A 26,465-nucleotide genomic window follows, 5' to 3' on the forward strand; every position below is an offset into this window, starting at 1 on the left:
GACATAAATTACACCTGTTTTACATATTTAATGACTCTTTAATACAGTTACATCTGAAATACAATTCAACTATGCTAAACGAGCTAATTGACGCAATGAAGTCCATATCAACAGGCAACATTTTACATGACAACATTCACGAGAATAATACTGCAGCCGGGTATTGAGTACAGTACATTCTTGAGCTGAGCAGGCTATCCTTGGAAAACGTATCAAATATATAGTCACAACTCTTGACATTTCTTTGGAACCTTCTTGTGTATGAGTATACACAGATTAAGCACAGAACAGATTACTTTTAAGTAAGGCTTTCAACATGCCCCAAAAGGCACAGGCAAAAAAAATCATAAATTGTGACACTGTAGTTCAGAGTCATTGGAATAATTGGGTGTGCGTAATAGCATAACTTTTATCTAAATTAAAAGGATATTGTGTGCCCCTACTGACTAGTGGCTTTTGGTGCAAATTGCCAGAAATCTCATTACTTTATGCAGGTTATTAATGAAAACATTCAACACAAACCAACTCAAAACACAGCAGAATGCCAAACACATTCATACAAATGGCAATATCTAATATACAGCCATTGTACAGTCTTCTGTTATTCTACATATAAATATCCTATTAAGAATGTGATGAGAAAAACATCTTATCACACCACGACTATGTCAAATATTTCCTTCAAGTATCTCAGAGCATCTGTTAAAATATGGGGTATTTGCACAGTTTTGGTTTCAGTGGTAATGGCTAACAAGCTACATTTATTAATAGTCGCATGTCTGTAATAATTGGTTAAAAGGTAAGGTTCCCAAATAAGCTTTGAGTTGCTTAAAAATATACTAGTGTAAAACATTTTCTCAACCATGAATATAATCAAAGGGACAATTCAGTGAGAATTTCATAAGAAAGGTATTGAAGCTACACTATGATAATTAGGACCGTAGTACTTTTCTTATTCCATGTTTACATATTTCTGTTACTCCTTTATGTTATCTGAAGACAGAGTAAGTAATTGACAGATAAATACATTCATTTACGTGACAACTTCCCTTTTAAGAGCACTGGACTAACTTCTAATCTAAAATATATACAGTATATTCTTATTGTACATGGTTCCACACAAACCATATATGACCACAATATCAAATGATCCTACTATGTTTTTCTGTGTTCATGTCATGTGATGGCTAATATGGATATATCTGATTATTGGCAAAAATGCTTTATGCTGCAGTAGTGGGAAAGGATGTCATGATACCATAACATGCTGCCACATATATTCAACAAGACATAAAGAGTCTCTGATACACATAAGACATAATGTTTGATCTCTATTGGCATACGTAAAAATACGTGTTATAGATGTGCCACCAGTGGTTTCAGATATTTGGCATGCAGGGAAATTATTATCTGATGTGGAAGGCCATAGGGACATGGAGGATAGGATGAGCAGAACTTCAGTGTCACAGGGATAGACTGAGGCACCAGCTGAACTTGAAGGTGACTTCATAGTCACTCAGAAGCGGACACAGCCACTAGTTTCTTCTGGGCTGTCATAGTCGATTCCTTCACACAGGGAGTCCTTGAAACAGAAACAGACACGATTAATATTCTCAGTCGATGGTTAACATGAGTCCAAACACTCTGACCAATTATTGTCTTGAAGACAGGTCTTACATTACTAATAGTGTTTTGTCTCAGAGAGACCAATGAAAAGAAACATCCCTGCGAGGGAATTTTTTTCTCCTGATACACCATCATCATTATAAAACAAAGAGGGAACAAAATTATTAGTACTATTAGTAGTGAAGTGTATGTCCTTGCACTGAAATTATGATGAAGCATCATACTGTATGATATCAGTTTAAGATGCTATACATGCCTCCCGGGTGGGGCAGTGGTTAAGGGCGCTGTACTGCAGTGCCAGCTGTACCACCAAAGACTCTGGGTTCGCGACCAGGCTCTGTCGTAACCGGCCGTGACTGGGAGGTCCGTGGGGCAACACACAATTGGCCTAGCGTCGTCCGGGTTAGGGAGGGTTTGGCCGGTAGGGAAATCCTTGTCTCATCGCGCACCAGCGACTCCTGTGGCGGGCCGGGCGCAGTGCGCGCTAACCAAGGTTGCCGACACATTGCGGCTGGCTTCGAGGTTGGATAGCGCTGTGTTAAGAAGCAGTGCGGCTTGGTTGGGTTGTGTATCGGAGGACGCATGACTCTCAACCTTAGTCTCTCCCGAGCCCGTACGGGAGTTGTAGCGATGAGACAAGATAGTGGCTACTAAACAATTGGATACCACGAAATTGGGGAGGAAAAAGGGGTAAAAAATATAAAAAAAATATGCTATCTCTTATTGAGATGACATCTCATGTGAATAAGTGAAAACAGAAATAAAATTGGTGGGGTTCTGTGGGACTTTTTCTTAAATACTCACAGACAACAGCTTCCTATCCGAGGCTGTGACGACACAGAAAGGGAAGAGACAGAAGAGATAGAAATGGGGTGACTAGCTGAAGCACTGAACTCACAACAAAGCAAAGCGAACCAACACACTCGGATCACAACAGCAACATTGAATATGCATCTCAAGACATCAACATGTCTATTTACGACCCTTGTATAGCATTGATCTCTGACACTAATTGTTGTTCAGTGCATGTTTCTCCTAAGATCACCATATGACTAATGTATAACACCTGGTTACTGGAAAACTTTTGAACTGTGTATCATCTGGAATGGTACTTAAGTGATCTATTCATAAGATATAAATGAGTAGAAGTTAGTGGTGCAGTTTATTTAGGACAGGCATAGTGCTGTGCATATTCAAGATGGAGACACAGCCCATGAAGAAAAGGGGAGGCCATGTAAAGACAAACAGCTGATGTTGGGGGAGAGACAGACATAATATAAAGAGGGGAGGCCACCAACAAGACCATAGCATGTCAGGGAGACGTCCACTCTGTTTTTGTTACAGAGTCTGAATTATCAAGGGGATTTAAGGGTGATGGGATGCTAAGGATAAAGAAGGGATTGGCTTGGGTGGCAGGTGGAAGGAGGGAGGGGACTGAGTTGAATTATGAGTGATTAATTAAGAGGGCACCATCCATTTCTGACACTAACTTGGCTTTGCTGCAGCACCCCCTCTGGCATCTCGGGGAATTGCAGGGCCGATGGAGTGGGGCGTTGGGGGAGCCAGGGACGGTTGCCGGCACTGTAGAGCCTGGGTCGCTTGAACTGGTCGTGACTGGACAGGGGGGTGTAACTATTCCGCCGGATGGGAGCTGGGTCCCTCGAGACCTTATCCTGGTTGGAGATGGGGAAACACCAGGTGCATTAAAGAAAGAGACCCGGGAACACACAGCGTGACTGGGACAATTCCCCAAAACACAGCAATCAAACAATCGTTCTCCTTGACCAACCACTACAATAGGACTTTTGTTATGGAATATGAAAAAGTTGATTCTGCATAGTTAAACCGATTCCACTTAATTCTGTTCCTCTCAAATATTGTCTATGGCATCTCACTAATAGCTCAGACACACCGGAAGCATTGTGAAACGTTTGCCTGCCGACTACTTAGCACTTCTGAACAGTGTCGGCAGTCTCTCTTTTTTGTGTTCACACAGCAAAGACCTTGAAGTCAGCCATTCAGCCTTAGTCCAAAACAGAAGATGGCAGTAGCGTTATTTGGAAATGCATGTTGTTTTATGGTCTACTCTACAGTCACGACAAGTTCAAGCGGCCCAATATTAGCTAGCTATATAGCTAGTGGCGCTAATGTTACTATTGTTTTAGACAGCCCTTGTTGATATAGCTAGATGGCCACAGCTAGATAACTCACTAGCAAGATGACAAATTAACAATTTAATTCACTCTCCATGGTCACTACAGCCCATAGATACATGTTTTGCTAGCTGGCTAATATTATGGTTAACATTATTCGCTAGCTAGCGAGATGTTGTGCTCGCTAGGTAAAGTTAAGACACTGCATTGACTCTCAGCAGCCAGCTACAGGCAGCTGCTTCATGGAATAATGCATTGTGATTTAATTATCATTTTACTAGCTACAGTGGCCAGATTGGTAAACTATTTAGTGTTGTGTGCATTGTGCTACACTTACCACCCCGTTTGTTTCATATGAAGTGTGTGTAACTGCCTTGTCAGTTAGCAAGCTAACGTTATCTAGCTAGCTAACTAATAAGCTAGTGCACACCTAAAAAAATATGTAAAGACTTGCTCTAGAATTTGTATTTATTTTGCAGCTTTATTGTTTTAGTGGTGTCTGTGTTCGCAAGCAGGGAAAGGTGATCAGTCATAGCTTCGTACAAGTTAAATATAAAGTCACACTAACTACTCATTTATCCAGACATAGCTTGAGCTAGTTTGGTTAAAGAGGTTCCGTGAAGCATGTGATATGTGAGCAATACAGAGCAGGGATGACAAAAAGGAGCAAAGCCTTGCCACTGAGGATAACATGCAATGTTACTTACAAGTGGGCGGTCGCGATGTGTGTTCACTGCCTCCACGTTAAGGTAAAACATTTCCACTTTACAGCCTGGGGATAGTTGCAGAGATAAATTCATGTTACCTATTCCTAATTGTCAAACTAAACTCAGCAAAAAAAAGAAACGTCCCCTTTTCAAGGCCCTGTCTTTCAAAGATAATTCGTAAAAATCCAAATAACTTCACAGATTTTCATTATAAAGGGTTTAAACACTGTTTCCCATGCTTGTTCAATGAACCATAAACAAATAATGAACATGGACCTGTGGAATGGTCGTTCAGACACTAACAGCTTATAGATGGTAGGCTATTAAGGTCACAGTTATGAAAACTCAGGACACTAAAGAGGCCTTTCTACTGACTCTGAAAAACACCAAAATAAAGATGCCCAGGGTCCCTGCTCATCTGCGTGAATGTGCCTTAGGCATGCTGCAAGGAGGCATGAGGACTGCAGATGTGGCCAGGGCAATAAATTCGCAATGGCCGTACTATGAGACGCCTAAGACAGCGCTACAGCGAGACAGGACGGACAGCTGATCGTCCTCGCAGTGGCAGACCACGTGAAACAACACCTGCACAGGATTGGTACAGCCGAACATCACACCTGCGGGACAGGTACAGAATGGAGACAACTGCCCGATTTACACCAGGAATGTACAATCCCTCCATCAGTGCTCAAACTGTCTGCGAGAGGCTGAACTGAGGGCTTGTAAGCCTGTTGTAAGGCATGTCCTCACCAGACATCACCGGCAACAATGTTGCCTATGGGCACAAACCCACCGTCGCTGGACGAGACAGGACTGGCAAAAAGTGCTCTTCACTGACGAGTCTCGGTTTTGTCTCACCAGGGGTGATGGTCGGATTTGCGTTTATCGTCGAAGGAATGAGCGTTACACCGATGCCTGTACTCTGGAGCGGAATCAATTTGGAGGTGGGGAGATCCGTTATGGTCTGGGGTGGTGTGTCACAGCATCATCGGACTGAGCTTGTTGTCATTGTAGGCAATCTCAACGCTGTGCATTACAGGAAATACATCCTCCTCCCTCATGTGGTACCCTTTCTGCAGGCTCATCCAGCATGACAATGCCACCAGCCATACTGCTCGTTCTGTGCGTGATTTCCTGCAAGACAAGAATGTCAGTGTTTTGCCATGGCCAGCAAAGAGCCCGGATCTCGACCTGTTGGATCGGAGGGTGAGGGCTAGGACCATTCCCCCCAGAAATGTCCGGGAACTTGCAGGTGCCTTGATGGAAGAGTGGGGTAACATCTCACAGCAAGATCTGGCAAATCTGGTGCAGTCCATGAGGAGGAGATGAACTGCAGTACCTAATGCAGTCGGTGGCCACACCAGATACTGACTGTTACTTTTGTTTTGACCCCCCCCACCTTTGTTCAGGGACACAATTCAATTTCTGTTAGTCACATGTCTATGGAACTTGTTCAGTTTATGTCTCAGTTGCAGTATTTTGTTATGTTCATACAAATATTTACACATGTTAAGTTTGCTGAAAATAAATGCCGTTGACAGTGAGAGGACGTTTCTTTTTTTGCTGAGTTTACTAGTGGTGATAGAAGAATTCCATCAGATGTGAACATAACACAATGTAATTGTCAATTTATTCTGCCATAAGTCTAATGAACACAAAGTCTTACCATAGGCAACAGGGCTGAGCTTGAGCACCGTGTGCAGTGGACATTTCAGGTAGGGTAGGTCATCTACGAAATACATAGTTTTAAAAAAAGTATCAATGACTTCTGGTGTTTGTGACACTGTCAGCAAGTGTGTACTGTATGGTGTGTGCTCACCCACCTGCACTCTTGTCCAGGAAGTAGGCTAGCAGGCAGCGCATGACAGCCTGGTGACAGATGACCAGCACATTGCCCTGTCTCTCTAGCTCCATGATGACAGGCTCTAACCTCTGCACTAGGTCCTGGTAGGACTACAGGTGGGGAGAAGGGACACACTGAGCTTTAGCTATCCCTAACAAGATAAGGGCTCCATATTGTGGTAAGGGGGTAGGACTTTACCTCTCCTCCTAGGTAGCGGTAGTGGTACTTGTCTTGGTCCCTCAGGGCAAACTCTTCTGGAAAGGAGTTCTGGATCATATCATACGTCATCTCCTCACAAACACCCTAACAGATGGGAAAGAGAGAACTCTGGAAAATGTGCCTTGGCAGTTGAGTTGCCAGATAATGATCAATCATTACTTATTATTCAAACAATGAATATAACAAGTCCTTTATCAAAGATCAAATTCATTTTAATCACAAATGGGGTCTACCTAAATTAAACCATCATGTTATTCATTACTTTAGACCAGTGATAAATCAGAGGGAAAGTCAGTACTGACAGCATCTATCTCGTTGAGGATCTTCCACTGTTCATAGGGCACAATCAGCTCCTCAGCAGTCTGAATGGTACGTCTCAGCTGGCTTGTCCACACCTTCAGGTCCGACAGTTTGTGCTCCTCGATGAAGCCGCGCAAGGCATGGGCAAACTGGACCAGAAAGGGCAAAGAGAGATTGGTGTCAATAACAGGCCCATCTATCAGGGGACTTCTTACTGTACATGATCATGGTAAACATGCTATTAACTATTTAAGAGTACATGACCAGATTACCAGTTTTTCCTCAAATTTAAAGTACAGGAGCTTTAATTAGTCTTTTCCATTAGCTGTTCAACTAGGTCTAAATAGAAATCGGTAGGATCCACTGACTCAAAGACAAAGGTCAGTATTATGCCGGACTGCTCAATAGAGATTGATAGAGGCTTCTACTTGCCAAAAGGCCGTATTAGCATTAGCACACTGAGGGCTTTCATCATTTTAATGTAGTCAACAGGGTGGGCCTTCCAACTTCATTGGCTGATCCCTCCTGGTTACCCTGTTGGAGTCACGTCCAACTGAGTCATTAGAAGGGATCAGCCAATCGTGAAGAAAATTGACTACTTCAAAATGGAGATGGCCTCAATAGTGCTGCCCATGCTATCACAGATGCTATAAAAGATGCTATAATGGCACAGGTACAAAGGTGAATCCTCTATCTCTATGGACTGGTCTCTCTGCACTAGGCCTAACTGTCATGGCAGACAGGACACATACCCGTTTTCCCCCTGGGGAGAGCTCCGAGTCGCCTCCGATACGGCCCTCCGTGTTATGATTGCTCTCTCCATGCCGGCACAGGTAGAGCGAGTGAGAGTGCACTTGAATGTTCATGAGGTAGTACACTATCCTACTCTGGATGTAGTCTTGCACCCGGTTCACCAGGAAGCGCCGGCCCACATTCTCCACCTTGATAAAGGATAGGTCCCTACGGGAGACACAGTAACACAATTGTCTGTAAGTATTCTGTCTCCATCTGGTGGCATTCATCTGACCTTGCAGCAAATGTACAGCAATTCTCAAGAACTACAAATGTTAATGCCTATTAGGTATAACACATGATGATCGGTATGGACAGTTGCCTCTAATTGAAGCAATGTCCTATTCAATTGCAACACAGAGACAGACAATATGCTTTGGTCATTCTTACTTGTCATACTCATCGGGATCCAAAGGTTGGTATGTAACCTTATAGCACTCTATGCGTTTGAGAAAGTCATCCATTACTCTCTCTCTGTGCCTCTCTGGGTAGTCTGGACTGGACACCTTCACCTCCTGTTTAGAGATATGACACATTAGAATGTGTGCAAAGAAAAAAGAAAGTTGTGACATGACAAGGATATAGTCAGTGTATAAATAGGTTAGTTTTGACCCTGGCCTGGGGTCATAGTAAAGCACTACAATCCCACATGGCGGCATCGGAACATACCAGAATATTAGCAGCAATGACTTCTGGGTCATCACACACAGACTCCACAAAGAACACCTGTTGGAAAGAAAGCAGCTCAGACTGCGCCACTAAAATATACTGCCTCACCACAGGGCTGGATGCAGTGTCGTTACACAGAGTAACGTTATATGGAGATACAAACACAAAAATATACTTGACAATTTAGCACATTTTTACCTTGAATGCATTCTCTTTCCCAAAATCAAGAATGAGGTCTCTCCTCTCCCTTGTTGTGTTTGTTGCATCAAATACCTAATCAAAGCAAACATCCCAAAATGGGTGGTTAAATATATTGAACAGACAAAAAGGAATCTAAAGGAAAGAGTAGATGCCTTACAGCGATTTGTCCTGCTTCTTCAGTTAGATATCCTTTCACATCCTCAAGGGCTACCAGAGCACACTGTCTGTGGGAGAGGGAAATACAATGACAGTAGTCTTAATTTGCATCAAAGGGCTCAACAGTGGATCTGCAGAAAAGGGGGCAGGTATGCATTCCAACCTCAGATAATATATCTATATTGTTTTTATACTCAATCATAAAGGCCCCTGTATCATTTTGTGTTTGATTCTATGGTGAGCAGTCCAGTAGAACAGAATGTTACTGTATACCTATCTTTCTTCTGTATAGACATCTGAATAGTAACACTGACAGAACAGTGAGGGAACATACCGATGCAACATTTTGTAAGAGTGAGTGCGTGCCAGAAATATATTTAGATCAGCATTCTGTGATGTTGTCAAGAGCAGTAAAGCCATTTGCAGGTCCATAAAGGGCAATTCAGATGTGTCTCATTAAGTGATTATTCTGGATCAAGTTTAGTGCTTGCTTAGAAAACTTTCAGCTAGTTGGAAAATAGTAATCCATCACAAATTACTATGAAAACTAAGCAAATGTCCATTTGAATCCCACAACAGGTGTGTGTGTGTGTGTGTGTACACACACATTCTATTAATATAATATGGGTCTTTTGTACACTGAATATCTGCTTGCACAGCAGACAGTGTGTTGGTTCAGAAACTCACTAGCCATTGACGCAGCAGCCAGAGCTGCAAAGTACACCTGTGAAATCATGCATGAGAGAACCTGGTGTGCTGCTGGAGTAATAAGATTGACTCAGATCTGACCATGTTGATGGAAACAATACTTGATTTAATTACCGTTTTTTCCTAGCATGTTACGATTGATAGAAAACTTTGTCTGTCATATGTGAACTTAAGTTCTAAGCAAATAAAAATGAAAAATGTGCCATCAAAACAGTGTGCATGGCAATTGTGAATGTTTTCTCAGTTTGGAATCTGCATGAATAAAACAAACGTAACTTACTTCCTTATTTCCATGGCTTCCTTGTTGTCGTGTCTGAAGAAGTCGTAGGACTTGTAAGCTTTGACAGCCTCTCGGCGATAAACACCCAAGTTAAACACTACAAAATTAACAAAATGGCACCAACAACAGAGTTATGACTCGCTTGTATTAGTGTCTACATAGTTTATTAAGTTAGGGTTGTCTCCTGTTATAGAAATGGAACTGGTTCAAAGTAGGATCCTATTCAACACGGGGCATCTCAGTTCTCAGGAGCTTTACACTTTTTATTAAAAATGTGACATTTACCTAATAATGAAGGCATTTACTTTGTAGGACACAATACAGTGGTGATTTAAATTTGACTGAAATGCTTATTAAAAGTTCTAACACCAGAGTGTTCCACCATCAATAGTCTGTCATAATGGAAGACTTAAAGGTACATGTTTAATGTTTTCATAAGTGATGTTGTAGGGGCTGTCTTCCCCCACTCACCTTTGGTTGGCACCCCTATCCAGTTGAGGTATCGTGTCAGTTTCTTAGACATGTAGGTCTTTCCCCTAGCAGGTAGGCCGATCATTACAATCACTGTGGGAGAGTTTGTCATGTAGGATGCCCATGCTGAACAGAAAGACAGACAGACATACATACTATAGTGCATTAGCATCAGGCTAACTCATATACTACTGTATACTGTATACCTACAAGTGATACACAGGCCTGACAAAATTATATACAGTAGATAAGGCAAAACAATTTAACTATCAAATTTTTTGGTTGGTATGATCAATCATCATTGGATACATTTCTTATCCTTGATTTCCCATGTACTGTATACTTAGATGAAAAGGGATATGTCAAAGTCATATAAATTACACCCGCAACAGGACTGCAGATAAACTGAATACTGTATGGAATATGGGCTCATTATAAACAGATTTCAACATAATCTGCATGATAAAAATATAATGTGGAATGAGAATGAATAATTTGCCCAAAATATGCACAACGGAATAATTTTCAGAGAAGACTAATCCCTCTCAAAATATTATAAACACAGTTGTATTTCTTTTAAACTAATTTTCTTGTTAATGTGTGCTTCAGCAAAAAAAGTGCTTTCAATGCATAGGGAAAGCTTTACATCATAACTAGCAACATTTTTGGAGATGAAGCCAAAACAAAATAACACCTGTAGAGTCAAAACGGACTGAAGCAAGCATCCAGACTGCAGCGGAATTGTTGCTGTCTTGCCTATGGTCCTGCCTGCGCAAAGCTCTCCTGCATTGAAGATGTTGCTCTGGGAGGCTTATCATTGGGCTACTTACAGCATTTCTTCTCATTTACTCTGAGCTCTGTTTTCTTGGCTTCAGCAGAGTTCTCCGAGCTAGCCTCTCTCTGAATAGTTGCGGACATGGTGGAGTTGTGTCCTTGTTGTGCCAGGTTCCCAAAGGGTCTAGAAGGGCATGGCTCCAGACAATCTGAAACACAAGGTTGATTTATTCTAGCAGTAGGTCTAGGCCTATGTAATATTACATTTTTATTTATATTTCCTGAATAAGAATGAGTCATTTATCCACTATCTGAAAAATATTCAAGTAAATTGATGTTGATATAAAATACATACAATGGTATGTGGACACACCTTCAAATGAGTGCATTTGGCTATTTCAGACACAATCGTTGCTGACAGGTGTATAACATCGAGCACACAGCCATGCAATCTCCATAGACAAACATTCACAGTAGAATGGCCTTAGTGAAGCACTCAGTGACTTTCAACATGGCAACATCATAGGGTGCCATCTTTCCAACAAGTCAGTTTGTCAAATGTCTGCTATGCTAGAGCTTCTCCAGTCAACTGTAAGTGCTGTTATTTGAAGCGGAAAGTGGTCTAGGAGCAACAACGGCTCAGCCACAAAGTGGTAGGCCACACAAGTTCACAGAATGTTACTGCCGAGTACTGAAGCACGTAGCGCGTAACAAATCATCTGTCCTCGGTTGCAACACTCACTACGAGTTTCAAACTGCCTCTGGAAGCAACATCAGCACAAGAATGGTTAGTCGGGAGCTTCATGAAATGGGTTTTCATGGCCAATCAGCTACACACAAGCCTGAAATCACCACGTGCAATGCCAAGTGTCGGCTGGAGTGGTGTAAAGCTCGCTGCCATTGGACTCTGGAGCAGCGGAAATGCGTTCTCTGGAGTGATGAATCACGCGTCACCATCTGGCAGTCCGACGGACACATCTGGGTTTTGGCGGATGCCAGGAGAACACTACCTGCCCCAGTGCATACTGCCAACTGTAAAGTTTGGTGGATGAGGACTAATGGTCTGGGGCTGTTTTTCATGGTTTGCCTAGGCCCCTAAGTTCCAGTGAAGGGAAATCTTAATGCTACAGCATACAATGACATTCTAGATGATTCGGTGATTCCAAATTTGTGGCAACAGTTTGGGGAAGACCCTTTCCTGTTCCAGCATGACAATGCCCCTGTGCACAAAGCGAGGTCCATACAGAAATGGTTTGTCCGAGCCAGGCTTAATCTCCCAAATCAGTGCCCGACTTCACTAATGCTCTTGTGGTAGAATGGAAGCAAGTCCCGGCAGAAATGTTCCAACATCTTGTGGAAAGCCTTCCCAGAAGAGTGGAGGCTGTTAAAGCAGCAAAGGGGGCACCAACTCCATATTAATGCCCATGATTTTGCAATGAGATGTTCAATGGGCAGGTGTCCACATACTTTTTGTCATGTTGTGTATATAGGCCACACTAAATGCACTTAAAATCCCATTTCATTAAGTATTAGGATTCTGATGAATTTTCTAATGAATTAGAAAGTAATGGCATGACTTAACATTTGCTGTAACATAATTAGACTACTTTTATATTAGGTTGGATACAGCTTCGTTTTCTGTCAAAGGCCTTCAAGCATATTGCAACACAGCAAAGTGAGGGACTGCCATTTCATCCTCACAGCCACCATGTATTGTGCGGCCATATCCGCTCATCAAAAGAGCACTCACAAAAACCGGGAATGACAAAATGATGCCAAAGCCATTTACCTCAGTAGGCAATATTATTATGCGACGACACTACTGCAGTCCAATCGGACAGTCTCGAGACAGTTTCACTTGTCTGTGCCGGGAACACTGATAATAGACGCATTGGTAGTTTCCATGGAGATAGTTAGAGGGCGCAACATCTTATTTGTCCGATTATTGCGTCTATGAGAGCATAGGCAGCACCATTGAGGCCATCTCCATTTTCTACTAGTTGGTAAACAAACTGAAAGGGTGCATACTGCCACCCGGAGTGTGTTGTTTGAACAGGTATAAAGCCAAGGTTGGCGATGTACTGCCACCTGCCATTATGCAATGTTTGCTCACAAGTATAATTAATTGGTCCCGAGTATAACCCACCTAATGACCTGGATGGAATTATGTGATCCTTCCTTAACCCATAGGATGTCCCACCCAGTTGACTACTTCAAAATGGTGAATGTCCTCAATGGCGCTGCCCATGCTAAAATGGCATTTTGGCCACTAGAGTCCTCTATCTGGCTCTATGGTTGTTTCACACCTAAATAGCACAGGCTACTTACTGTACACTCTCAAAAACTATTGCAATTTACCTGCAATATGAGAGCCGATGAGGGAATTAGAACATTGATCTGACGCCCAATCCGCACGTTCTGCCATCTCTGACTCTATGAGGTTTTTGTCCCACTCCAGTCGGAGGCGCAACTGTTTTAAGTCCTGTTGTGTGCTACTCTGTCCTTGTGCTGAGGTTGGTGGCGCGGGCCCGGTTGATGTCCTCCAAGCCAGAAAGGCATGAGGTGTGCCATTTGCGTCACAATTTCTTTACCGTAATCTTCATAATATTAAGATTTATGATGCGCATATAATGTATATTCATTCAAGTAAATTTACCTTAACAGAAAATTACTCAAGTATAAGTCACCCAGTAAAATACTACTCGAGTAAAAGTCTAAAAGTATTTGGTTTTAAATATAATTAAGTTTCAAAAGTAAATGTAATTGCTAAAATATGCTTAAGTATCAAAAGTAAACGTAGAATTAATTAAAACGGATTGCACTTTTTTTAAATGTTAATTTATGGACAGCCAGGGGCACACTTCAACATTCAGACATAATTTACAAATGAATCATGTATGTTTAGTAAGTCTGTAGTTCTTTAAAGTATTTTTTACTTAAGTACATTACATAACTGTGTATATTATGTAGGCAGTGGAAGTGAGAAAATTGTGCACTGACCAGACAGCAGTAATAAAATTAATTGTGAAAGATTTATTATCAAAGGAAATAAAACATAACCTAATTTATAGTCTATTAACATAAAAAAAATCAAACTACACTATCTGTGAATAGTTGCTTAGCAGAACATAATGGTCTTCAGTACTAAGGTCATGATGGCGGTCCAAATGTTACAATCTATGTGTACTATTATGTCAGTAATGAAATGAAATAATGACAAACCCCAAATAAATAAAGCCCCAATAAAAGCTACAGCACGTTGCCCTTAAAATATCACAAAATTGGTTTAGAGTAGAGTTAAATATTCCTATAAAACAAAGCAATTAATCAATTTAGCTCAGTAACCAATTTTGAAGATCTATATTAACATTTTTCATCTTAAAAGTATTTTACGCTGTCTAACAGCCGAGTACATGTCAAACCACGCTGGAATGTCAAATTATTTCATAACAGTTTGTTCATTCTTGTTTCCTATTCCATCCTGTCTCCACGTCTTCAAATGGTTCACATTCAAATGACCAACAAATTTCTCAGTGTTCAGAAGGCACCCATTGGCTATTGTTTCTCAGAGTAAGAACCAGGAAGTGGCCAGATCCAGGTCTTGGCACTGGAACTGCTGCAGCAGATCAGTTCAGGCTACAATGATTCCGTAGCCAGGGATGTGTGTATCATTGATTGTAAAGAGCTCATGCTTGTGTATGACCACAATGGTATTGTGTAATTTAAAGTTCAATGTTTCTGGGAAGGCACAGAGATGCATAGGCGATCACTCAGTAGGTTTGCACACTTTGCACAGATTGCCAGCTGTGGATGGTAGGAGTTGGCAGAGTCTCCAGTATCCAACAGTTCGTGGTTTAGCAAGTTCACATTAAGGCTTAATCTTCCACAGCTGTAAGAGAGACAACAAAGAGGGCATATTTAAAAACACAGCATATATACTCACTTTTGGAAGTTAATGCATATGTGCCAGGAGGAAAACAACTCTGACAAAGGTGAAGATTCACTGTATGGCAAAAATATTAGTGTTAAGCAACAGCATTGTAGGATTAGAAGTGTCTCCACTCACTCGGATGTTGAAACCGAGCAGGTCGCTGACCACAGCGGAGACTGCAGACAGGATGACCACGCGTGTGATGTTATAGATGAGAGGGTTCACAGTCAGCCCCAGCAGTCGGAAGGGGGTGTCAAGTTCCTGTAAAAGCGTTGGTATGAAAACCCAGTCAGAGATGCTTTCACTGCACGTTATGCTGAATAAACAACTACCAGCCCAGTAGATTATTTTCTATTTATTATGATACATTTTTTGACCCCCTTTTTCTCCCAAATTGGTAGTTACAGTCTTGTCCCATCGCTGAAACTTCCGTATGGACTTGGGAGAGGTGAAGATCGAGAGCCGTGCGTCCTCCGAAACACAACCCCGTCAAGCCGCACTGCTTCTTGACACAATGTCGCTTAACCCGGAAGCCAGCCACACCAATGTGTCGGAGGAAACACCTGGTGACCGTACACCTGGCGACCGTGTCAGTGTGCATGCGTCTGGGAGGACATCCTGGCCGGCCAAACCCTCCCAAACCCGGACGACGCTGGGCCAATTATGCGTCGCCTCATGGATCTCCCGGTTGCGGCCGGCTGCGATATAGCCCGGTATCAAACCTGGATCTGTATTAATGCAGCTAGCACTGCGATGCAGTTCCTTAGACCGCTGTGTTACTCGGGAGGCCTCTCAGCTCAGTAGATTTGACTAAAGTCAAAAAAGTCATGATGGGCTGAAGTTGAGAGACATCCTTACTTTCATTAGTTTTGTTGCAAGCTTCAGAACATTGTTCACTATGTTCAAATTTTCTTTCTTGTTGGGCTTCTTTTCCATCTTAAGATACAAGTTGATCTGAAATAAGAAAATAATTGAGAGGGAGATGTATTAATAAAGTTTTTGTTTCAATAGAGTTGTAGCATAGAGTTTTGTATCATACTTTTATTCTGAAACTATATTGAGTCATTATTACTGACAGTACCCCTTTAAGACTTTTATTGCAAAGCACTTAATTATTCCCAGAAGGTACCTGTGCATGTCCAGAGGGAAAGAGAAGAGCTTTGATGTTGATGTGAATCCTACTTGGCTGCGTTCTTGTGATCGGAGAACTACTTTACCCGTTGTAACTGTGTGACCCACACGTCCTCCAGAGGAGATTGAATATAATATCCATGATCAAGAAATGAAGGTCGCAGAGGTGCTTGGTGTAGCTAGTATTAGCAACGTGTTTCTCCATCCAAGGCAGTGAACTATGGTGCATGTCTCAGCTAACATACATTGTTGTGAGTAGACTGTTTTGGTAAACGTGTCCAAAGAGGACATTTGAAACATCGCTAGCTTAATATCAATAGCACATCTATGTTAAAGTAGTGAACACTCAACGGACATCATGCATTCATTGGCCACAAACGACATCAATCAAGTTCTCTCAAACATCAAAGAGACACGCACATGCATTTCACTACTGCATTGAACTACCCCATTGTTTCTAGAAGCTTCTCCACGTGGAATACCCAGTTGTAGCTGGCTGTGCAACACATTTGGCAGAAAATTGTTTTCATCAGATGACAGCAGAAGGGTAACACTATTTGGCTAGCAGCCACACAAGTTAGCTTACAATGAAAAAGCAAGGTATTTTTTGTAAAAACGATGCATGGCCATATTTCTAATGTTTATCACAAAAAGAATGTAGCTGCCTACATTTCCTGTAGTTAATCTTGCATTTTAACTTGCTACCAGAGAAAAGTAGCCTACATCAGTCAGAACGCTGTCTGGTGATCCAATGACAAGACCAAAGATATTTCATCCGAGTGTAGAAGTGCAACTGATGCACGAAATTAGTCCTTTTCCATTCATGATTTGGAGCGAACCCTGACTGAAGCCGAGCAGAATTTACAAGAAGAAGCATTTTCAAATCTGTGTTTATAAAATGCAGCATATCTTTTTTTCTATATTTCCCTTTCTGCGTAAAAAATGCAGAATCCTACGTTAATGCGAACCCTGTGTGTGTGTGTGTGTGTGTGTAGCAGGGGTCCTTACCTGTTCGGTAAGCAGCACTGACACGTTGCTGTATTTACAGTTGGTCTCGGAGCCCAGGGTGGCCAGGCGGAGCAGGAAGAGGATGAGAGAGGAACCCCACACCATGAGCTCCCAGTTGGTCTCAGAGTCCAGGAATGTGTGGTGACTGTTTAGGAGCTGGCAGTTAGATATAGGAAATGAGTACTCATTATCTTAAATCTATTCTGTTTGTACAGGTTGGAGCTTAACAAATGCACATTCGGTCTTACAACAGGTATTTTTTTATGTGGATGGTAAATTTTGGTGTGTTTACTGGAATCTTGTGTATTTATCAAACAAAGTATACTCTTTTTATAGATATGTCTGACCTGTGTACACAAGATGAAGGCGATAGAAAGGGCCAGGAGGAATATGGAGGAGACGATGACATCAACAGAACGCTGGGGCCCACGTCTCTGTGGTTAATAGGAAAAAATATTTGGGGACATTTCAATGAGGGCAGGGGCTTCATCCTCCCCTAGTGGCAAAACCATACGCTGAAGTAAAGGCATCTGAGTAGTGAGAAGAACTCAGACCTTGAGGAAGGAGCGGAGCGACAGCCACATCTTAATGTTTTGCACATTCTTCAGCCTGAAGTGGGGGATTTCCGACTTTTTGGCCTTTCGTGCTGATGTGATGTGGTTGAAGAGTTTGGCGAAAACAAGCCTCTGTTGAAAGAGAAACAGCCACACCATTTACAGCGTATTCATTGTGTTGTAGTGAGTCTACAACAGCGGGACTAACATGCTGACCTGTTTGTAGGTCCTCTCTGCCACACACATCATGAAGAAGAAGAGGCCTGTAAGGCAGAGCCTCTCCACAGTGGTGATGAAGAGGAAGGCGTAGGTCTTGGCGTCGGGCGGCCCCACCGCCATGACAGCCAGCTCAGCCAGAGACAGGGAGCTCAGGCGTGTCATGTCCAGCCGCTGTGCCAGGCGGAAGCCAAAGGGAAGCAGCACCAGTGTGGCAGTGACCAACCCCCCCAGGGCTAGGTAACCCATGCCCTGCTCCACCACCTTCACCTACAGAGAAGATATCACCTCTGTTAGGAGGACAGAGTTATGGGGCACAGAGTACAGAGCCAGTATGGTGTTTCTATTTAAGAAACCCATTCCAGCCCTAAAGCATTACACACCAGCATTAACTTTGTATTGAATGTGTGTTAATTGTACCAAAATGGCATCAGTGAGTGTAATGAAGTGGTCATAGGAGGTGTACCCGTGTGAGGATGATCCCACTGATCTCCAGTACTGACATGTCTGCTTTCTTGCACTCCCCCTGCTCCCAGATGATGGCACTGACCCGGTCTCTGGATGGGTGGCACGCCTGCAGCCACGATAGTTGGCCCTGTGAGGAGAAAAAGTTGGTGTGCTGATATACTAAGCCTTTTTGAGGTTACATATTAGGTGACAGGGTATGGTGGTGTAGACCCACCTGCTGTAGGTTCTCATCATCACTGCTGAGAGTGGTGGATGGGGGAAGAGTCAGGCCAGGGCAGTACCGTCCCTCCCCCTCACTGTCACTGCTGCCAGTGGAAGCGGAGTCAGGCCCTTGAAGAAGATCCTCCCACATTGTATCATCTGTGTCAGAGGCCGGGCGCGAGCCCTCGATCCTCAGTTGCTCCACTTCATGAGGGTTCACCTTAGTGTCCTTGGCACCTCCACTACTTTCCTCCTGTGCAAATAATAGGACTGGTCAAACTAAATGTCCACCTTTCACTCAGGCTACAAAGAGCAAGACACTCTGTCTTAGGGTTTACCTCAGGTGGTGAGAGATTTGAGAAGGAGTGAAGGTGTCTATTCCTGAGGACAGTGGTAGGTGTTGGTCCAGCTACACTAGTGGGTGGTTTTGCTTCCTTATCATCCTCTTCCTCTTCACTGGAAAGCTCATCAGAGGCCCCAAAGCCTAACTTTCTCTGATTTGTCTGAACAACATCAAAAACAGAAATAGAATTAGCTGGATAAAACAGCAAATCCAGTGTCCCAAAATGTAAATCACAGATAAAAACCCAGCCTTACAACCCGCTATAGAAGTTTGCTAAGGCAACACAAAGGAAACAAATGTTGACATTTGAAAAAAAGGAAAAACTGGAACTCTGTTAATGACTGTTTGACTCAAACAGTCATTGTTTTATGATCAGGTAAAGGATCTGATGATTGTTTGTTTGGCCTTACCCTTCTCTCCTCTGATCTGTACAACCTTTGGTTTTCCTCCAGCTGCCAAAGCTGCAGCTCAGTGTCACCATCGTTCCCCTGTCCCTCTGTCCTCTTCAATCCTTTACCCTTCCTTAGCCTGAATGAAGGGTGAGAAAATAAGGGAACATGTTATACAGTGTGGGAGCAGTTTGCACAAGTGTATAAAAGGGTGTGTACCATGTTTGTGAACAGCATGTGTGTGAACAGCATGTTTGTGAACAGCATGTGTGTGTGTGTTAGCAGTGTGTGTGTGTTACTGGCAATAAGAACCATACCTCCTCCTGCGTGCAGGGCTGGTGCTGCTGCTGCTGACAGGACTGACTGAAGGGCTCCGGTTGGACTCTGTGGACACTATCTGGCAGTGCACTGTCCCCAGCAATAACATAAGACACATAGGCCCCAACTGCTCACTAGCACTGGCTGCAGGAACCTCCACGTACAACATTGCTGCTGCCACTACAGAGAGAAAGCCATTAATATACTATTTAGGGGACTGAGAGTTACAGACCCATTTAGGTTTATGAAAAAGTATATTGGATTCCACAGCATACATCTGCATCATTCCTAAAGTAACGTTAAGGTGAGAGGTGAGTTTACCTTGCATGAAGTAGAGCAACAGGATACAGGTAGAAATGGACCTGGAGGTCACCTGGATCCACCACTGGAAGAAGAAGGGGAAGAGGAGCACCCTGACCAGGCCCTTACGGGTCAATGCCGTCCATGGACTATTGGGCTTGGCCTTGCCGAATGTAGACCCTGAAAAAGAAGAGAGACAATCTATAGCGTTGCATGCACCATATGCATCCAATAAGCAAATAGTGCAAATGAGCATACATATACACCTTGTAATAAATGGATACTCACCTCTTACTAAATCAACATCAATGAGGTCTGGCTTGACATGACCGGACCTCTTTGGTTTACAGTCCATGCCCTGTGTGAGAGACAGTTATCTTTCTAACAAATACTGATCACATATGACATTAATCTAATTGCTGGTGAAATATGAGCATATTAGACCAAACATCATGAACTTACATTAAGTTCAGCCTGTTCCAGAGACTTCTCCCAAACCTGCTGATCATATGCACCGATCTGTTGACACATGGACACACTTCAGTTTTATTATACCATGTAAGGGATTTTAGACCCTCATTACATTGTCAGTAAGTCCAGCATGTCTTACCTTCTCTTGATACCATGCTATTCTCGCCATTGTCTTATGATTGTGGTGAACACTCAGTGTCAGGTCATTTCAGAGGGGACACAGGGACAGATAAGATCTGGCTGCAACCCAGGCTTGTGTAACAACAAAAACAAAGGAGAGAACATTAGAGATTAAGCAAAAACAATGACATTGTGGAGTACAATGGGCCTTTCCACAACATGTTCACTCAATACCAGAAATTACCACTGCTAGCTAATTGTAGCACTCCATTGTGCTGCATGTACAATTGTTACCCCCATTACAAAAAATAACTATATAGAAATTCAACTCATCTCAATTTAGCCCAAATGATAATGTGGTTGAAGATAGATGATACAATTGTTCAACTGTGTTCAGGTGAAACTCTGTACTAGTGATTTATTCTAAAAACAGCCAGTAAAACCATTATCCCGGAGCAGTATCATCAAGCGGGATGTCGCAGTGTGATTTGCAAACTAGCTCTGCTTCGCCATCATTCATGTAACCTCGGCTATACTTTTCAACTCGTACAAAACACGTTTGAACTTGCCACCATTCAAAATAGGTAAACAGATTCGTGCCACATTTACATTATATAGATTAGAAAGAAGTAACGTTAGCAAGTTAGCTACCATTAAACAAAGAGTTATCTCGCCAGCTCTTCTTCAGCCCAGGAGTGGCGCGCGGCTCGACGACGTAAACTATCCAGTTAACGTGAGCAGCATCTCACCTGTAGGGATTTCAATGATTTATGAGTAACTATCTTATACTGCAGTTATCAAAACGATTTCACCAATCGTTGCTATCAGTTGTATTTGAAGTCGAATTCCCAGGAATGCACACCGAAACAACTCTTTTTAGGCTCTTGCACTTCCTTTTTCCGGGTTGATCGGAGCCTGCTTGTTTGTTGACATTTCTGTCAGAACTGTCAAATCTGTGCAGCCAACCGCTGCGCGTGTGGCCTGTGGAAACTCCACATTCCAATGGAAAACCTGTGACAGCTAGAGCGTACTCTACAATAAAATATATGCGTATGGAATACAGTAAAAAAATAAATAGCTACATAGAACAGAATAGAACATATTTTATTATTATTATTTTGTAAATATTATGTAATATAATGTTTACATACTCTACATTATTCATTTCATATGTATACGTATATACTGTACTCTATATCATCTACTGCATCCTTATGTAATACATGTATCACTAGCCACTTTAACTATGCCACTTTGTTTACATACTCATCTCATATGTATATACTGCACTCAATACCATCTACTGTATCTTGCCTATGCCGCTCTGTACCATCACTCATTCATATATCTTATGTACATATTCTTTATCCCCTTACACTTGTGTCTATAAGGTAGTAGTTTTGGAATTGTTAGCTAGATTACTTGTTGGTTATTACTGCATTGTCGGAACTAGAAGCACAAGCATTTCGCTACACTCGCACTAACATCTGCTAACCATGTGTATGTGACAAATAAAATTTGATTAGATTTGATTTGATTAATTTCCATTGCATTTCATATAGCTATTTTTTTTTTAAAGTATAGCTAGACGACATTGTTGTATTGTATGCTACTGTATTTGCTGTCTATCTTCACAGCTCCTACTTGTCCAATATAATGAATGATAATATAGTTTCAAACCTCAGGTCAGACTAGTTCAATCTAAAATCCTGAAAACTGTAAATAATTTATTTACACAAATAAATAAAATGCCTATAACAAGTAGGGTACATAGGCATAGTCACACAAATTAATCACAGCAAAACCCTCCATGAGGTATTAATAGCCCCAGAAAAAGAAAATATATCTGCCCAGAATTTTGGGAGCATTTTACATCTTGTCATTAGAGTCCTGGGTGTCAACTGATGGCTGCTCTTGGTCAGCTGCCACGCACACCAACTTACTCTTGACCTTCTTATTGGAGCTGATGATGAAAAAGGGGCTGAGACAGGCATAACAGGAGGAGAAGAAGATCTTCATGTCAGCTACCACTGGAGACACCTTATCTACCGTCAGCATGTAAATCCAGATGATATTGTCTATGCCGAAGAATACAACATACAACACCACCAGGGTGATCACTGTCTTGGCAGCCCTAGTCTCAGCTCCTCCACCCTGGGATGATCGTCGGATGCTTCTCACCTGGTGGCTGTGACGGTGGAGGAGGAGAAGGATGTAGCCACTGGACCACAACATGAGCCCCACAAAGACAAAGTCCCGTGTAGAGACAACCACTCCATTGATCTTGTAGGACAGCCTGTCCCTGAAGTCCACGTGGCAGAAGCCCAGGTTGAGGGTGAAGGCAGGCACCGTGCCGTTGCGAGGGGCAATAGAGAAAAGTGGAGCTGCGAAGCATATAGCCATGTTGAAGAGCCACAGCCCTGCGATGGTGGGCACGATGAGCCTGGGAAGCCGGGCCTTAAGCCTGGACAAACAGGGTCCACCTGCAGGGGCAATGGTCACTGCCTGGAACACACTGAGCATACAGGTGATGCACACTGACAGAGCCCGGGAGATGCGGTAGGTGTAGATGACCACCTTGCAGCCCGGGTCATTCAGCAGGTCACGCAGGCCAAACACAGTCATAGTCTGGGGGACGCAGCGGGTGAGGAGCAGCAGCAGGTCAACGAAGGCTAGGTGGCAGAGAATTATGTCCACAGGCTGGAGTCGGTACTCAGAGTAGACAACCTGGGTGTAGGCCAGCAGCACCAGGGTGTTCCCCAGGAACCCTAACCCTGTTTGCAACAGGAAGGACACCCCTTTGATGGTGACACAGAGATCCAACATGATACTTAACTTGGGTACCACACTGAAGAATAGAGACAGAAAATGAAGTTTGTTAAACAGATTTATGAATACACCAACTGTGAACAAATGTTACTTATTGCACTCTCTATTAGACTAGGATTGCAGAAGCATATTCTTACCTGCAACTATTGATAAAGAAGCATGAACACAGTATTGAGCATTCATTGTGGTTAATTGCCCCTGTAATTTCAATATATAGCATGTTCTAGTCTGTGGGGATTATTAGGGGACAACATTAGAACACTCACCCCACCCCTCCTAAAGATGTAAGAACCACTATAATATGTAAACAAGAATAAGAACAACTCTACATTTTTTTGATGGCAGAAATCAATGCCCATATTCTATTGGAACTTCAATTAAATAAATAAAAAAGTAATAGTTTGGCAAAACTAGTCAAGGGGTAAGATTCAGTCTTAGTGTTCCCATACCCCAGCAGAGGTTTTTGTTATTGTTGATGTAAAAGCAGCTTGATGAAGCTATTAGGAAGTCATTTAGAGGTTTTAACATGCACAGCTGGCCCCTTACACTGCTCTCCTCTGTTCTCTCCTGTCCTGGGAGTATGTAACCTTGGCACACAGCAGCAGAGGTCATTATCCAGCAATAACAGATGTCTGTTCTAATTGGGAGCAATGGGAGAGTAACCTTATATTCTGATGTTCTATTCTCTATTCTTAATACTGCGTTATTCACCTACGCTCTTAGAAAAAAAGGGTTCCAAAAGGGTTCTTTGCAGAGGGATAAGATTCTACCAAGAACCGTTTTGATCAGAAGAACCCTTTTTGGAAGACAAGGGTTCTTTGTAAGGCAAAGGGTTCTACAGAGAACCTTTAACATCCTAAGAACCGTTTTTGGAAGAAAGGGTCCTTTGATGATTCTTTAGAAGGCAATACGGATTCTTTGGAAGGCAAGAAGGGTTCTACATAAAAGCATATTTAATATTTCCCAGCATGTTCTAATGCAGTGAGATTTTCAAAATTCTTAGTGTAATATGTGTTTTTGCATTTACATTGATTGGTTAATACATTTTTTGCTGCACAAAGATAAATAACATACAGTTTTCTAAACTAATCCAATCGGTTGGATTTATTTCACCCATTACTGAGATGGTTGTTCCAGGTTAGGTGAATGAGGCTCAGTATTCAATATTCCCTACCTGGCAGTCATACTGAATGCAGGTTGAGGGTGATTAACAATTTCACTTGTTGGATATCCTGACTATGGCTGGATTCCAATAGGAATTACATATCACTTTGCAAGCCAGCATAATGTGACTTGCAGGCCTGATGTGGCCAGTAAACCTGTGTTAGGGTATAACTAGGCCCTCAAAGAAAGGCCTTATGATACACAGTATATCATGTATTGCCATAGATAATAACATTTTAAAGGCAAATAAGGCTGGTGGAATCGTTCATAGTGGGTTCTAGAAATAATCATATACAGTGTTTTTTTTAAAGAACCCTACACAGAGGGTTCTAGATAGAACCATCTGTAAAGGGTTCTACCCAGCACCAAAAGGGTTAACCTATGGGGACAAACCGAAGAACCCTGTATGGTTCTACTTAGAGTTTTCCAAAACAATCATCCTGTTCCACCAATACTCTTCTGCACTATGCAATCCAGACAGTGTACATTTGTAATTAAGTGTTGCTCCAATAATGTGTCATTTTGACTGCACAGCCCTTTGACCAATAGTCAAACTTAGAAGAAAGTCAACCAATACTGAAGAATCATTGATAAAGGCGAAGGTGACATTTTAATTTAATTTGCTAAACACATCCTGGAAGCACTCTCTGGGTTACATAATGTAAAGGTGTTATTTCCCCATGTGTGTATCAAAATGTTTATATGAGTACAGGACTAATTAAAGAGCAGGCTCATGCATGTTCTTCTCTGGGGATTTGATCATGTGTTCCGAGTCAGTGAGCAGATAGTTTTAATGTGTTTCCTCCAAAGACCAGACCCCCCCCCCGCTTCTAATTACTTTATTGATTCATTATTCATTGCCTCAAAGAGGTTGTCACAAACTACAGATGACTGTTGAAAATCTCTAAAAGGTACTCTGTTCACCAAGTTATTTACTCTCCTGTCCTATTTCTTCTGCCACCCTACTCGTATCCCCATCGCTCTCTGTGGGAGACATTATGTCTTATTAAAGACTAATGAGGAGGGGTAGAGGTGTACACTAATATGTATACACTCCTTGGAGTGGGATCCACTTACAGAAAGATATATATTTTTATTAACTTCTTATGTGTTTTTATAGAGCATGGTGTCTTGCTTCAGCATCACTTTAATCTTTGACAGAGGTGACAATGACAGTGAGACGTCAATGACATCAATAACAACATACAGGAACTCAAGTCCTTCTGTTCACCTGACTTAGAATTCCTCACAATCAAATGTCGACGGCATTATCTACCAAGAGAATTCTCTTCAATTATAATCACTGCCGCATATATCCCCCCCCCCCAGCAGACACATCGATGGCCCTGAACAAACTTTATTTGACTCTATGTAAACTGGGAACCACATATCCTGAGGCTGCATTCATTGTAGCTGGGGATTTTAACAAGGCTAATCTGAAAACAAGACTCTCTAAATTCTATCAGCATATTGATTGTGCAACCAGGGCTGGTAAAACCCTAGATCATTGTTATTCTAGCTTTATTCTAACGACGCTCTCCTTTCGGAAAAGCTGACCACGACTCAATTTTGTTGCTCCTGCCTATAGACAGAGATTAAAACAGGAAGCTCCCGCGCTCAGGTCTGTTCAATGTTGGTCCGACCAATCAGATTCCACGCTTAAAGATTGCTTCGATCACATGGATTGGGATATGTTCCGCATTGCATTAAACAACATTGACGAATACACTGATTGGGTGAGCGAGTTTATTAGCAAGTGGATCGGAGATGTCATACCCACAGCAACTATTAAAACATTCCCAAACCAGAAACCGTGGATTGATGGCAGCATTCTCACGAAACTGAAAGCTTGAACCACTGCTTTTAACCAGGGCAAGGTGACCAGAAACATGACCGGATACAAACAGTGTAGCTATTCCCTCCACAAGGCAATCAAACAAGCTAAGCGTCAGTATAGAGACAAATTAGTCGCAATTCAACGGCTCAGACACAAGATGTATGTGGCAGGGTCTGCAGTCAATCATGGATTACAAAAGGAAAACCAGCCCTGTCGCGGACCAGGGTGTCTTGCTCCCAGACAGACTAAAAAACTTCTTTGCTCGCTTTGAGGACAATACAGTGCC

The 26,465-nt window shown here is 42.3% G+C and overlaps 3 protein-coding genes across 7 annotated transcripts; all 3 read right to left on the bottom strand.

Moving 5' to 3' along the window:
* Positions 1-19: 19 nt before the first annotated feature.
* On the bottom strand, positions 20-13,455 carry LOC124003661 (6-phosphofructo-2-kinase/fructose-2,6-bisphosphatase 2-like). Of its 4 annotated transcripts, none has more exons than XM_046312159.1 (17): positions 13,258-13,455; positions 10,956-11,108; positions 10,126-10,218; positions 9,655-9,751; positions 8,668-8,734; positions 8,508-8,582; positions 8,310-8,366; positions 8,031-8,155; positions 7,601-7,808; positions 6,851-6,997; positions 6,528-6,632; positions 6,310-6,439; positions 6,153-6,215; positions 4,487-4,551; positions 3,117-3,299; positions 2,431-2,453; positions 20-1,582 (listed from the first exon to the last, which is right to left on the bottom strand). In XM_046312159.1, the coding sequence occupies exons 1-17, from the start codon at positions 13,322-13,324 to the stop codon at positions 1,513-1,515; spliced, it is 1,728 nt and encodes a 575-aa protein (XP_046168115.1). In that variant the 5' UTR covers positions 13,325-13,455; the 3' UTR covers positions 20-1,512. The 4 variants fall into 4 exon arrangements, with proteins under 4 accessions (XP_046168115.1, XP_046168113.1, XP_046168112.1 ...); XM_046312157.1 differs by having other exon boundaries at positions 3,117-3,293; positions 10,126-10,251; XM_046312156.1 differs by having other exon boundaries at positions 10,126-10,251.
* A 457-nt stretch (positions 13,456-13,912) lies between these two features.
* Positions 13,913-21,290, bottom strand: LOC124003448 (protein PHTF2-like). 2 transcript variants are annotated; one of them, XM_046311717.1, is made up of 17 exons: positions 21,001-21,289; positions 20,369-20,481; positions 20,221-20,277; positions 20,047-20,116; positions 19,780-19,938; positions 19,458-19,638; positions 19,162-19,279; positions 18,747-18,911; positions 18,422-18,661; positions 18,206-18,334; positions 17,740-18,009; positions 17,524-17,655; positions 17,317-17,403; positions 16,970-17,125; positions 15,689-15,784; positions 14,966-15,091; positions 13,913-14,788 (listed from the first exon to the last, which is right to left on the bottom strand). In XM_046311717.1, exons 2-17 carry the CDS (start codon positions 20,396-20,398, stop codon positions 14,768-14,770), a joined length of 2,037 nt encoding a protein of 678 aa, XP_046167673.1. In that variant the 5' UTR covers positions 20,399-20,481; positions 21,001-21,289; the 3' UTR covers positions 13,913-14,767. The 2 variants fall into 2 exon arrangements, 1 of the variants encoding a protein (XP_046167673.1); XR_006833223.1 differs by lacking the exons at positions 13,913-14,788; positions 14,966-15,091 and having other exon boundaries at positions 16,970-17,114; positions 21,001-21,290.
* Positions 21,291-21,838: 548 nt separating this feature from the next.
* Positions 21,839-23,175, bottom strand: LOC124002450 (olfactory receptor class A-like protein 1). Its single transcript, XM_046309841.1, has one exon. The coding sequence runs from the start codon at positions 23,173-23,175 to the stop codon at positions 22,219-22,221; it is 957 nt and encodes a 318-aa protein (XP_046165797.1). The 3' UTR covers positions 21,839-22,218.
* Positions 23,176-26,465: the final 3,290 nt, after the last annotated feature.

This window comes from Oncorhynchus gorbuscha, linkage group LG18 (genome assembly GCF_021184085.1).
Source record: "Oncorhynchus gorbuscha isolate QuinsamMale2020 ecotype Even-year linkage group LG18, OgorEven_v1.0, whole genome shotgun sequence".
Lineage (NCBI taxonomy): Eukaryota > Metazoa > Chordata > Actinopteri > Salmoniformes > Salmonidae > Oncorhynchus > Oncorhynchus gorbuscha.